Here is a 12,389-nt window from a genome sequence, read left to right as displayed (position 1 = left end):
AGTCTGTAATGTAAAACATTTAAATTTATAAAGAGAGTTTTAACTACCAGCTTACAGCTACTTGTTACAGCTACGAGCTTATAGGTACCGGTTACTTTATCAAACATACTCATAAATTCAACTACGAGTTTATAGCTACATTTATAAGCTACGAGCATACAGCTATCCGTTAATTTTGACAAACATAGTCCTAAACAATTTTACCTTCCAAGAAGATATATTTCAAACCCAACCTTTAAAACCCATTACTATTTTTAATCAAAAGTTAAAGCCAGATTGGCAAATCCATTCCAAGTTTAAAACCAATCGCCTCATAATCTGGTTTAAAATGGTAGTCACGTCACGCTGTAACAAAAATCAAAGACGCTGTTGCACAAAACTCTCAAAAGTCTTCCCCTAAATCTTTTCCTTTTTTTATATTCTCATTCTCGCTCTTAGGTCTTGTTATTACATTGCATTACATTACATTACGTTACCTGTATATAATAAGGTATTTTCCAATTTATTCAATAATTGCTTCCTTTTAATTTCATATACATATACATATATGAAATAAATAATTACATCTTAATAGATTCAAATTATTATATATTCTATTCTATTCTATTTAGGTTATCGATCTTCATCTCGATTATATGCAGTAATTTTTACGTTAATTGTTATATATAAATAATATATCTGTCAATTGAATTGATTGAACATTAATTAAGTTATCTGTTAATTAATTAAGGATATAATTAAGTGTTTAAGGCTATAGCATTCCTTAATTACATATTTACATGAGCTTAATTAGTTGTCTAGCTTCTGTAAATGTAATATAATTCAATGTGTATATTGTGTGTTTGATGCTTTTGAATTTATAACATTTTTCTTTTTGCGAGCTCGGGTGATCCCACTCGTTTTGCGATTAGACTAATTCCAAAGCAACTCGCTTTGTGAGCCCGGAGTCTTAACGGGTGAAACTCCGTGGCTACTAGGGGTTTATGCCAGGGATCACCACCCTAGTGGTTGATTTTATGACATATTTGTTATTAATCAGGTAGTGTATTAGGTTATATCCGGGTATTGAGGCAGTTTACATCGGTTTTTAAATGTTTTTGGGCGGTGTTTCGTTGTTCCGGGAGGTGGAAAAGAGGGAAAGAGAAGGTATTGATGCTGGAAGGACGAGGTGGTACAATGTGATTGGTGGTGTTAACTTTGAAAATGCAGAGCATATAGATATAGATATAATTTAGAGAGATTTAACCATGTGGCTAGCAAAAAGGCGTCCTGGTCCTGACAAGAGGTCTTAGATTTGAGCTTCCTTAGGTAAAAATTTTGGGGGTGGCCAGAGAAAGGGTTCGGAAATAGTCATGGCGATACCCTAGTTACACCGAGTGTATATCAGTCAAAGACACCCCCTCCCTGGTAACTTGAATTAGGAGAACTAGCCGTTTACACATTTATAGATTAAGAGCGATTTGTTTGGGACACAATGACATGAAAAATTAAAAACTAGATAATACAAATATAGTATACTAATTTTCTTTAGCATCTGGCTCACAATATGTCTATATTAACAAGAATTTAGGTGCAGGCATTTATATTATAGGTCTTAAAGTGTTCCATATAGGAAGAGTGATCGTACAAATGTATTCTCATTAAATGGAGACATTGAGGACCATTGTTCCAACACATGGTGATTATGTTATGATCATTTCCCCTTTCATGTAAAGTATTCGGCATATAAGGACTAATATACTAGGACCATTGGGACAACACATGGTGATTATGTTATGACCATCTTCTTGGTAAACGGGGAGGGATCTCCGTTCAGGGCTGCTTAATGGTACCGGGAGAAAGTTGAGCCTTTGGCTATGATTTACACGACCTAACCTCTTAAACTGTATTCTTGTGGCCGTTTCCTAGACTGTTTTCCTGGCCATCCCAAGATGTTTTGTTAAGTGAGGTTTTTCACCAGGTCTATTAGGAGACCTTCAGGACTCCTTACAACTAGGCCACCATGGAGATAGATGCTATGATCATTTTCCCTTACATGTAAAGTATTTGGTTAAAAAGGACTAATTTACTAGGACCATTTTTATACCACATGGTGATTATGCTATAATTATTTTTACCTTTTGTGTAAAATATTTAGTTTGAACTGGATTAATTTACTAGGCTATCTATACCACATTTGCAGGGGTTTAAATTGACTTTCCGAGTCGAAGTGCAGAAAACTACAAAGATGCAATATTGTATGGTCTAACAAGAATGCCCGGCAAATCTTTAGCTGCTCGTGAAACCACGTACTGTACCTTGCATTTCAGGCTCCTTCATGTACTGTATCTGTATAATTATGAAATCTTTAGATTTTGTATGAGATTTTTTAGCTTTTCTATGTGATCTTTCATGGCTGTTCTATTTCCTTTTCTAGACATACGCTGCATACATTCTGTAAATTTTTTTGTCTGTCTTTTTGAGTTCCCCTTGCTTTGTGAAGGTTGCAATGTCTTGTCAAGTGCATGAACAGAGATAGCATCTTATGCAAACTCACAGAACGATTAGTTTGTTTGGAATTGCAGTTATTCTAGAGGTTTGGATCAGATGTGCCGCCATGAAGCTCGACTTCGTTTGTCTCCAGAAGAGCAGAATGCAGCTGAAGAAAGCCTTTCAGTATATTGCAAGCCTGTAGAACTATACAACATTCTTCAAAGGCGTGCCGTCAGAAATGTGAACTTTTTGTTTTTGTCTATCTTTTCCGTTCCACCTCATGTTTCATTACCTACTTTATTTAATCTTATACAATTTGATTGTTATATATCCCCTAAAGTTATATATGAGCATTATAATATGAACATACATGCATGTATCTGCATGTAACTGTAGGGGTTTGCTTCCAAATAAAATTATTGTGTTAGCTTTTATTCAGATCCTACATTTCTCAGCCACATGAACTATATCGATGAACATTTTATCTCAAAACTTATCATACCAAAACTTGGGAGATATGATGAAAGGGATGCCTGGCCTAAAATATAATCCTTTTCTTTTTTCATATACTGCTGCTATTATTTATTTCTTACTGGTGGATGGTTTCTTGCAGCCATATTTTCTTCAAAGGTGTTTGCACTACAAGTTACAAGCGAAGCAGAAAAGAAGGCAAGTAATCAAGAATAGAACTTACAACTGTCTTATCGATGACTAATTTTTTTGACTGCAATTGTAGTTTATGCATTAATCGTCAGGGTATCCCATCAACTCTATAATATGAAGCCATTCCCATAATAGGCTCGCATCAAGCCATAAGCTAGGTGCAAAACTCACTCCCAAAAGCTAACTCAAAGAATGAGGGGACATCTAGGCTTATAAACCACCAACCAGTCCCATACTTGGCCGATGTGGGATCGTAACCCCACCCTTTGAAGAGCCAACATCCTCGTTGGTCATGGTTGGCACCCTTCTGTTTTTGGGTCCAAGCCACCACTTCATAGGCCACCACTTCAAGCTTGTTTGTCACGGTTATGTTGGTCATGGTTGGCATCCTTCTTTTTTCTGGTCCAAGCCACCACTCCATAGGCCACCACTCCGAGTGTTGGAACTTCGAAAGTTAGGGCTGGCCCTAATACGAATTGATTTAAACCCATCCCATAATAGTCTCACATCAAGCTATAAGCTAGGTGTAGAACTCACTCCCAAAAGCTAGCTCAAAGGAGGAGGGACATCTAGGCTTATAAACTAACAAATAATCCCATACTTGGCCGATGTGGGATCGTAACACTCTACACCATTAGTCCATCTATGAATATGCTAAACTAGTACTTTTATTAATGCTCATTGTACTATCTATCATGAATTCAAGAAATGATCATCTAAAAAATGTTTATAATCGAAATTTCATGTCACGGAGACAAAAACTAGTTATATATGGTTGCATTATGGTTTGGAACCAAGATTCATAATAACACCTTTTGTCAGTATAATCTCTCCTAACACCCTCTCTTCGGTTTTTAAAAGTGTATTGAATAAAAGTAAGTAACACCCAATACCGTCTTCCACGGGTTATGGGTCCCAATACACGGTGTATGTGGGAGATTGAGATATATACAGTTACCCCTACCTATTTACCTAAGGTAGAGAGGCTGCCTCCAGGCTCTACCTAGGTAGAAAAGCACCTTGGGCCTTGCAAGGAGTAAGAATTGAACTCTTGATCTCTGTCTCATGAGGCAAGGGTGTTAACCACTTGATCCAAGCCTTGCTTGTTTAAAAGGTATATGGGTGTCTCTAGAGTCAAGGGTGTTAAACACTTGCCTAATTTTCAAGAAATATTTTTCTTAATATGTGAGTTCTGACCCTGGAAAAGGCATTTTCTTTATGGGACTCGTATATACTTATGGTTAGTTTATGACGTACAGTCTTAAAAGGTACCTGTCTTGCATCTGTCTATTGTAGGATACAATTATCATTATCCATATCAAATACTTCTAATGATGGACTGCAACCTCAGAGCTTACTTCCTCTGTACATGCTATTGGCAAGACCAGTCTCTACAACTGTGGAGGTGTTTATAAATTTACTTATGGGCGAACTCTCGTTTTATTAACTTTTCATGTTATAATTTGTTAGTTTGCTAGCTTTTTCTGATACCAAATGGTCTATTCTGTTCTTATATTTTTAGGCACAGTCTACAGCTGTTTATCGCTTCAGTCGTGCACATAAGTTAACTGTCATTGGTGGGGTTGAGACATCAAGTGCAGCTCGAGCAAACTTTATTCTCCCTGAGATGAAAAAACTATCAACAGAAGTAAAATCTGGTTCTGTTGATGTGTTGTTGGTGAGCTGTGGTATGACATTGTTTCCATAATTGGTTGCATTTGGAAAGTTAGTTATCTTAAGTTTGTTTTGACAGTACATTTTGATCCGATGTTGCAGCTGATACTGCAAATTCTCAAGAGATCGATCTTACCAAGGATCATCTGTTTTTTGCCTCGTGTAAGATTTATACATTATGCACAAACAGAGACATTGAATTTGAAGTTTTTGTATAGATAGTGGATATATTCTGATATTTCGTACTTTTTTGACAGTGAATCGTGTCAATTATTGCTTGTTTGGGAAGATTCCAATGGATATGCTATATTCTTCATGGGAGAAATCTCCATCATTAAGTTTAGGAGGGAGAGCCGAGATGGAGTCAACAGTTATTATGCAGTCCTGCTATATGAAGGTATGCTTTCTTTGGCTGTTTAAAAACTAGAGGTTAAGCAAGACTAGTGAAGAGAGGTTAAAGTGAAACTTTTTTTTATTAGTAAATTGCATATTTTCTCCAGTTCATAAATTTAACAACCTCCCAATCAAGTGATGTTGTGAGGCTAATTATGTGAAGGTTAACTTAAGGCATATTTTACCTAACTCTTTTAAAACATATGTAATTAGACTTTCCAGTATAAGGTCTAGTTGTCTAATTGATAACAAAGGTCCCCAACTTTGGCAGTTTGGCCTGATTTGTGCAACACACTTTATTGGCACCCTCAAAAAGGATCAGACTTCCGTACTTAATTGAAAAAACCTCAAATACAAAAATTGATGTGTCAGCGGGCTGGTAGATTATACCATGTTGAACTTTTTCTGACATGGCACCTGGAACTGGTTAACTTGGAATATCACCCTAATAAAAAAGTTTTTGCAAGTTTGAACCTTTTGGTTGGTGCGATATATTATAACATACAAAATAGGATTCAGCCGAAAGTTGATTACTGTTTTATGCGACATTTCTGTAACTATAAGTGTTTCACTTACTTACCTTTTCTTTGTTCGTCTTTTTGCTTCTCTATCTTCTACATTCCCATTTTTTTATTCTCAGCGTGGTCATTGATTTTGCAGTTGAGTTGTTTGGATGGGGGAAAATGTGTATCATTTCACTTTCCATATAATCCTGAAATTGTGGTATGTTTGCTCCTAATTCTTTGTATAATGGCCTCCTGACATAAATGGTTCTAGTTAATTTTGCGATCATGTTCGTTCTCCTCAATTCATTATTTGCTTGCCAAAGAGCATCTTGCAGCAAGTACCAGTCATCATTTCCGCTGAAGAAGTTGGTTCGAAAAATATGTCTTCTTATGATATGTACTCGTACAATGATAATCCCGGACCTGGTATTATGAGGTAGCTAACACTTTCATGATTAATCTATGCCTTCTAACTTCTAAGTGGAACCTTCTTTTCACTTTTGATTTTTGGTATCTCATGTCTTCACATGCTAATGTATATCATAGAGGTGGCAACTTTGACCTATTCATTTGCAACTGCATTGATGCGGGTTATATTTGTCTCAAATGTGTCAAATATGTATAATCGAAAAAGTTAAACAAAAAAGTAAGATATGAACATGTGGAAGAACACCCTGCAATGTATTGTAATTGCATAAAGTCTACTTAAATCTTTCTATACAATGTTCCGAAAACAAATCCTTTTTTGTAATCATATTAAGCGACTAGTTGTTTTTAAAAATATTATTCTTTTAGGAAGAAGTGTTTCGGGCAATCATACCCAGCCCATTTAGACTAAATATAGAGGAAAAAGAATATATTTATAGCATATTCCATTAAAAGAATTGCAATTCCAACCATTACTCTAAACTTTTGCTTTATATTTACTTTATGCCTTACTACTTCACCTTTTTGCAATTAACATACAGATTATAATCAAAAGGTAGTTTTAGATGATGCATAGCGATCCTCTAAAAAATTCTCTAAACATAAGGACCTGTTGGAGTGAGTTATTGGTCCTCTACTTCTATATTTAGAGATGGAGGATCCTTTTAGAGGATCCATTAGAGATGGCCTAAAAATATTAACCGTTTTGGCCATTACCAACCCGCCTGCATGACTCACCCATTTAATATCTCAATATATTCCTAATGGCAGTTATTCCTATCTTGATTAGTTTCGCTATACTTTATATTTGACCACATGGTTTCATCTTAACCGATTCATCTAAGTCATTTGACTAGAATAGTCGTCAAGTTATTTCCAGTCTCTTATGTTATCCGTTTTGATTTTGAGTCCCCCGAGACATCTCCCAGAAATTACAAAAGAGAAATGGATAGAATTGTTAAACAGAAACAGAGCATTTGCTGTTATGTAATTACATGCTGGCCTGCTTTTACTTTCAGGTTGAGGTCTGGAAATGTCATTTTTAACTACAAGTACTACAATAATAGGTTGCATAGAACTGAAGGTATTTGGATTTATTTGCCTCACTATTCCCCATAATTACAGTCGCATATTTGCATGCTAATGTGTCTCTGCTTTCACCAATTTTGTGAAACCTATCACAAATCTGCAGTTACTGAAGATTTTTCGTGTCCATTCTGTTTGGTGAAATGTGCAAGTTACAAGGTAGAAATGATTCTGATTCTGACTTAATTGTATGTCATGTAAAAAAAAAAAGGGTAAATTGATGGGAACCCCTTAGGCCCATGTACCTTTTTGGTACCCATATAACCCCCTACAAGGACAGTGTCAAGGTAATTCAGCCACAATTGAATCCGCCTTTGGCGAGATTCGAACCTGGGTTTCCCCAAGGGAGTGGCGGCTGGTGGCCATCCCACCAAAGTGAGATAGTTACTGTATGTCATGTATTTAACTTCAGTTATTTTGTTTGCATTATAAATTTTTTTTATGTACATCTGTTGTCTTTTAGGGCCTGAGATTTCACTTGACTTCATCTCATGATCTCTTCCGCTACGAATTTTGGGTTTGTAAATTTCATTAATATGTTCCAGTTTCTGAGTTTGACTTCATCATATGATCTCTTCCGTTATGTTTGACTGGAATGACAACCGTCATAATATTAATAAGATATTATTCAGGTTACTGAAGAGTATCAAGTTGTGATTGTATCTATGCGAAGTGATATATGCAGCTCTGAGGTTAGTTTCACCTTCCTGCCTGGGTGACCTAGTTTGTGATTCATACAGAAAGTGCATTCTAGGAGATAAACAAGCATATTCATATTTTAATTGGACCTCATATGCATCTTTATTCCCTTTATATGTATTGTGATTGTTTCACTAACACTTGTCTTCTGGCAAATGCTTGTTTTTCAGATAATTCCTGACAATGTTGATCCCAAACAACAAATGTTTTTCTATTGGTAAGTTTTAAGCTCATTTTGTTTGTTGTAATCTTCCTGCATTTGTAGAAGTATCTAATCCTACTGTAAGCTGACTGGCATGTTTTTACAGCTATAAGTCTGCAAGACGCAGGAAGCCAAAGGGTCCAACTCAAAATGCAAATCATGTGCATCCACTTGTGCTAGATTCAGCTGCGTCAGCGACTCTGAATGAGCTTATAGACAATACAGATTGTATGACTTTCTTTTGTCTGATTTCTACTCTTCCTTACTGCTTGATAGCTCTTAATTGTCTTGGTTTAGTTGTCAAGGCTTATATAGAGGTAGCAAGATTGGCATGTCAGAAGGGGTAATGGGTCAAACAAGTAGTTTTTCTTATGGGTTGAAATGCGTCAGGTTGGGTTGGGCAGTGTCCAAAGTTTTGTAATATGCAAATAGTTAATGTGTTAAAATTAATTACAAGATTTATATGCAGTCAATAATAACTTAATCCTATCATTCAAAAATTTGGATGTATATGCATCAAAAATACATTTTGAACAACTTTCTACATTTTGAGTTGTGTCGTTTAGCTATGATTTCATATTTTCCTGTTGGGGGTCAAAAATAACCTGAACCAATTGGATTAAAATTGCCATCTCTATAATATAATTCTTACATAACTGTCATAATGGTTAATGGAAATTACTGTCAATACCCGATGTGCTTATGCCCAATAGTAAAATATTCTACAACACACAATTATGGATTATTCAAACATTTGTTCCCAACAATGGGACTTGAACCTGCAACATTTTGGTTGCTGAGCCATTCTTGAATACCGCTAACCCCGAGGTCCTATGGTTTTATTCTAGACATTTACGCTCACTGATGTTTGTTTAGTTGATCGTTCTATGGGTTGCCAAAAGAATAATATCTTATAAAAAAGGGCCTTATAATTAGGTTGTGTGTTCTTGATTTTAGGTGTACCGGAGTCCATGGAACACGATGCATATAGTCCTGATGCAAGTGCTACGTGTCATTCGTTTGCTGAACCAGAGTCTGTCCAATCGGTGCCTGAAAGCAACGTTACATCTACTCCTTTGCTTCAATTTGCGAAGACAAGAAAGTTATCTGTTGAACGATCTGACTCTAGAAAGTATACACTTATGTTTGCTTTCCAAAAATAATAGCCTTAGTGAGAAATATTTTCATGGCTAATCATGTTCTCGCTTTTTTCTTTTTCCGATTGCAGTCGAGCCCTGCTGCAAAAGCGACAGTTCTATCACTCACATAGAGCTCAGGTTACCTGGATACTACGAAAAACCTTCATTTAGTTTTTTCTTTATGTTATAAATATCAAATTAAACTGATGTTTTTATGTTTGTTTTATGGTTAAAAAGCCAATGGCATTGGAGCAAGTGGTTGCAGAACGGGACAGTGAAGATGAAGTTGATGATGATGTTGCTGACCTTGAAGACAGAAGGGTATGTTCTGACCTTGATTTCTTATATTTGTTGAAGATCATATGCCTGGTTTGATGAAATTTGAACCTGAATTTCAAAGTGTTATTTTCGTCTTTTTAGATGCTTGATGACTTTGTTGATGTCTCCAAAGACGAAAAGCAAATGATGCATCTTTGGAATTCGTTTGTGAGAAAGCAACGGTAATTTGATCTCTATTATGTGCCCCCCTCTCTCCTAATTTTTTGCATCGAGGTTTATCAAACGCTATATTAATATTATTGCTGTACAAGGGGAAAAAAAAACTTATCTGCCCCCCTCCCTCTCACCCCCCAGACACTCATGATTCTGCTTTTAAATTTGTTTGTTTATGATGATGTCAGGGTGCTAGCCGATGGCCATATTTCATGGGCATGCGAGGCATTTTCGAAATTACATGGACCCGATCTTGTTCAGGCCCCATCACTGCTTTGGTACTTTTTTCTCTTCCATTAAGTATATTTGAATCACTCCAGTATTTATATTGTTACAAGCTTCGAATTCAACAGTTGAGACAAACTTAACAGTTAGTCCAGGTACAGATGCTTATACAATTTTGAAACCAACGTTTGGTGTAATGGCAGGTGTTGGAGATTATTTATGATTAAAGTATGGAATCATGGTCTTCTAGACTCGCGGACATTGAATAACTGTAATGTTATCTTGGAACAATACCAAAGCCAAAGGCAAAACATGGATCCTATTATAGTTGATGATAAGTAAAATATTCAGACATATTGTAGGTTGTAGTGATAAGTGATTCATTTCCCCATATAATGTTCGTTATATATGTATTACTTACCATCTCCCCTGGTATCATCCAACCATGAATAAGATCTGATATTTTACCAAATTGTTCATGCCCTTCATTGTATTAGTTTTGTTGGAGAATAAAATCAGTACTTCAAGTGATTTTGATTTTTAAAGCTGAAACGTAAATGTGATAAATGAATAAAGGTTGAACCGCCAACCTCTCCTGTTTCCTACCTGGCTATGTCGCCATGTGTGGCCAGCATGATAGCGATTATCGGGGATTCCGTTTACCATCTTCTGTCACCTGCTTACAGTATGGCACAATCAGCCAGATACTTGTCAGTAGAATCGAGTTACATTCTCAACGCTGCACTAACTGGGATTGAGAACCCAGTCGGTAACTGAAAACCCGTCTATGACTAAGTTTAAATAAATTGAAGTAAACTTACCAAACAAAATCTCTCAATTGGCTTGCTACGCATAAAGCATAATTTTACTGGAGTTCTAAAGCCTAATTACTCCGTATATTGTTGGAGAAAGAAAATGAAATCATCAACTTATCCCAAAACAAATAATAATTGACATGTACAATAATGTTGGAATGCTCTAATAGCATGTCTAAATATCCAGGAAAAAAAAAAACATGACTGTCTGTCTTAAACTTGCCGGATGACGTAACCATAAAATAATTGGGATTTAACTAGTATGTGTGATTAAAGATGTTAGTATGTATGTAGTCTGGAATGGTTAAATAGACCCAGATCCGGATGGCATGAAAATTAAAGCCCGGGTTTGAAACCTCGTCATTACACATGCTCAACAGGCATTGTTTTGTCAGGCGGTGACTGTATGCCGAAGGTAATTTTCAAGTCCGCGCACACTGGTATAAAAAGGGAAGTGGCGAACAATGGCCGGGCAGTGATTAATGAAATGGGTAATTAAGGGTTTGAAGTGTGAGTATCAACATCCAACTGACTTCCCAAAGCTTGTCCTTCAATTCATTGTGTAAAATTCGGTCTCATACTATTTTTACAAATTACTGCTTTTACAAAAGTTTACGAAAAAACTCACTAATTGAAAATAAGTTTTTGCAACACGAGAAATGATATACTTCTTAAATTAACCTAACCCCAAATGTTGCCGTGTGTAAATATAATTAATTACTCAAAATCTTAAATAATTGTCTTCCAACTTTACCCTTCATATTATCGTAAAGCTGTTCGTATTATTTTATTTTATTTTTGCATTTTATATCTTTTACTAACATGTTTTTTCTAATTACGGTAATACTATTTTAGAAAATTTGACAACCTCAAAATCATTACTTTAATAATATTTCATACATGATAACTAGGTATTAAAAATTAGTACTCGTATATACGTTATAGATATAATGTATATAAACCCCAAAGCTTAAATGTTTTAAAATAATCAAATAAACTCTTGAATCATTAATTTTTCGAAAAAATTACATTTTTGATATCTGAAGTTGTCAAAGGTTTTACTTATAGTATTTTTTTAAAAGTGAATTTCATTCGAAACTTCATGTCGCAAATTAGAAATGCCTACCCTATTCATAAATAAGAAATTTTTCATTTTTGATACTCTTATGTGTGAAAATTTTCATTTATAATACTCTTATGTGTTGGTCATGTCAGAGAATCAACGGTAAAACAAACGCGTATCAAAAAATGAAAAAATTAAACAACTTCTTTATAATTTTTATAACTTCTTTGCTCAAAAACTATAATTAAAATTTTAACAACTTAATATACCAAAAATATAATTTTCTTCTTTTTTTCATTATTCTTTATTTGATCATCTCTATATAATTAAGAGGTGATAGTTTTTTTTTATTATGTAGGAATTATAAAATAATGTCATATAGGATTTTTGCTTAGGTGTCATACTTACATTAATTTCTTAATTTTAAACATATTTTTAAAAATTATTCTTTAACCTAATCATTATTAAGTAATAATAAATAAATAAATAAAACAAAACGGCTAAACATGATACTATGTGATTTATATTATATAT

General features: G+C 35.0%; 1 protein-coding gene across 3 annotated transcripts; it reads left to right on the top strand.

Annotated features, from left to right (window-relative positions):
* The first annotated feature begins 357 nt into the window (after window positions 1-357).
* LOC122583911 (polycomb group protein EMBRYONIC FLOWER 2) lies at window positions 358-10,492 on the top strand. Of its 3 annotated transcripts, none has more exons than XM_043756293.1 (22): window positions 358-490; window positions 2,183-2,288; window positions 2,565-2,712; window positions 3,086-3,141; window positions 4,432-4,540; window positions 4,658-4,823; window positions 4,912-4,971; window positions 5,067-5,206; window positions 5,863-5,925; window positions 6,044-6,144; window positions 7,154-7,218; window positions 7,327-7,379; window positions 7,684-7,737; window positions 7,853-7,912; window positions 8,090-8,136; window positions 8,228-8,349; window positions 9,079-9,253; window positions 9,350-9,398; window positions 9,498-9,581; window positions 9,681-9,760; window positions 9,941-10,030; window positions 10,181-10,492. In XM_043756293.1, the coding sequence occupies exons 2-22, from the start codon at window positions 2,254-2,256 to the stop codon at window positions 10,317-10,319; spliced, it is 1,896 nt and encodes a 631-aa protein (XP_043612228.1). In that variant the 5' UTR covers window positions 358-490; window positions 2,183-2,253; the 3' UTR covers window positions 10,320-10,492. The 3 variants fall into 3 exon arrangements, with proteins under 3 accessions (XP_043612228.1, XP_043612220.1, XP_043612237.1); XM_043756285.1 differs by having other exon boundaries at window positions 6,032-6,144; XM_043756302.1 differs by lacking the exon at window positions 358-490 and having other exon boundaries at window positions 2,210-2,319; window positions 6,032-6,144.
* Window positions 10,493-12,389: the final 1,897 nt, after the last annotated feature.

This window comes from Erigeron canadensis, chromosome 1, assembly GCF_010389155.1.
Source record: "Erigeron canadensis isolate Cc75 chromosome 1, C_canadensis_v1, whole genome shotgun sequence".
NCBI lineage: Eukaryota > Viridiplantae > Streptophyta > Magnoliopsida > Asterales > Asteraceae > Erigeron > Erigeron canadensis.
Note: the sequence above shows the minus strand (reverse complement) of the source record. Positions and strands in the feature narration are given on the sequence as shown.

Bases quoted from the DNA above. Each gene is read 5' to 3' on its own strand.
- LOC122583911 (XM_043756285.1), top strand. From the start codon at position 2,254: ATGCCCGGCAAATCTTTAGCTGCTCGTGAAACCAC. The intron at 6,145-7,153 runs GTAGCTAACACT...TTTTACTTTCAG, and splicing joins CCCGGACCTGGTATTATGAG to GTTGAGGTCTGGAAATGTCA. The intron at 8,350-9,078 runs GTATGACTTTCT...TCTTGATTTTAG, and splicing joins GCTTATAGACAATACAGATT to GTGTACCGGAGTCCATGGAA.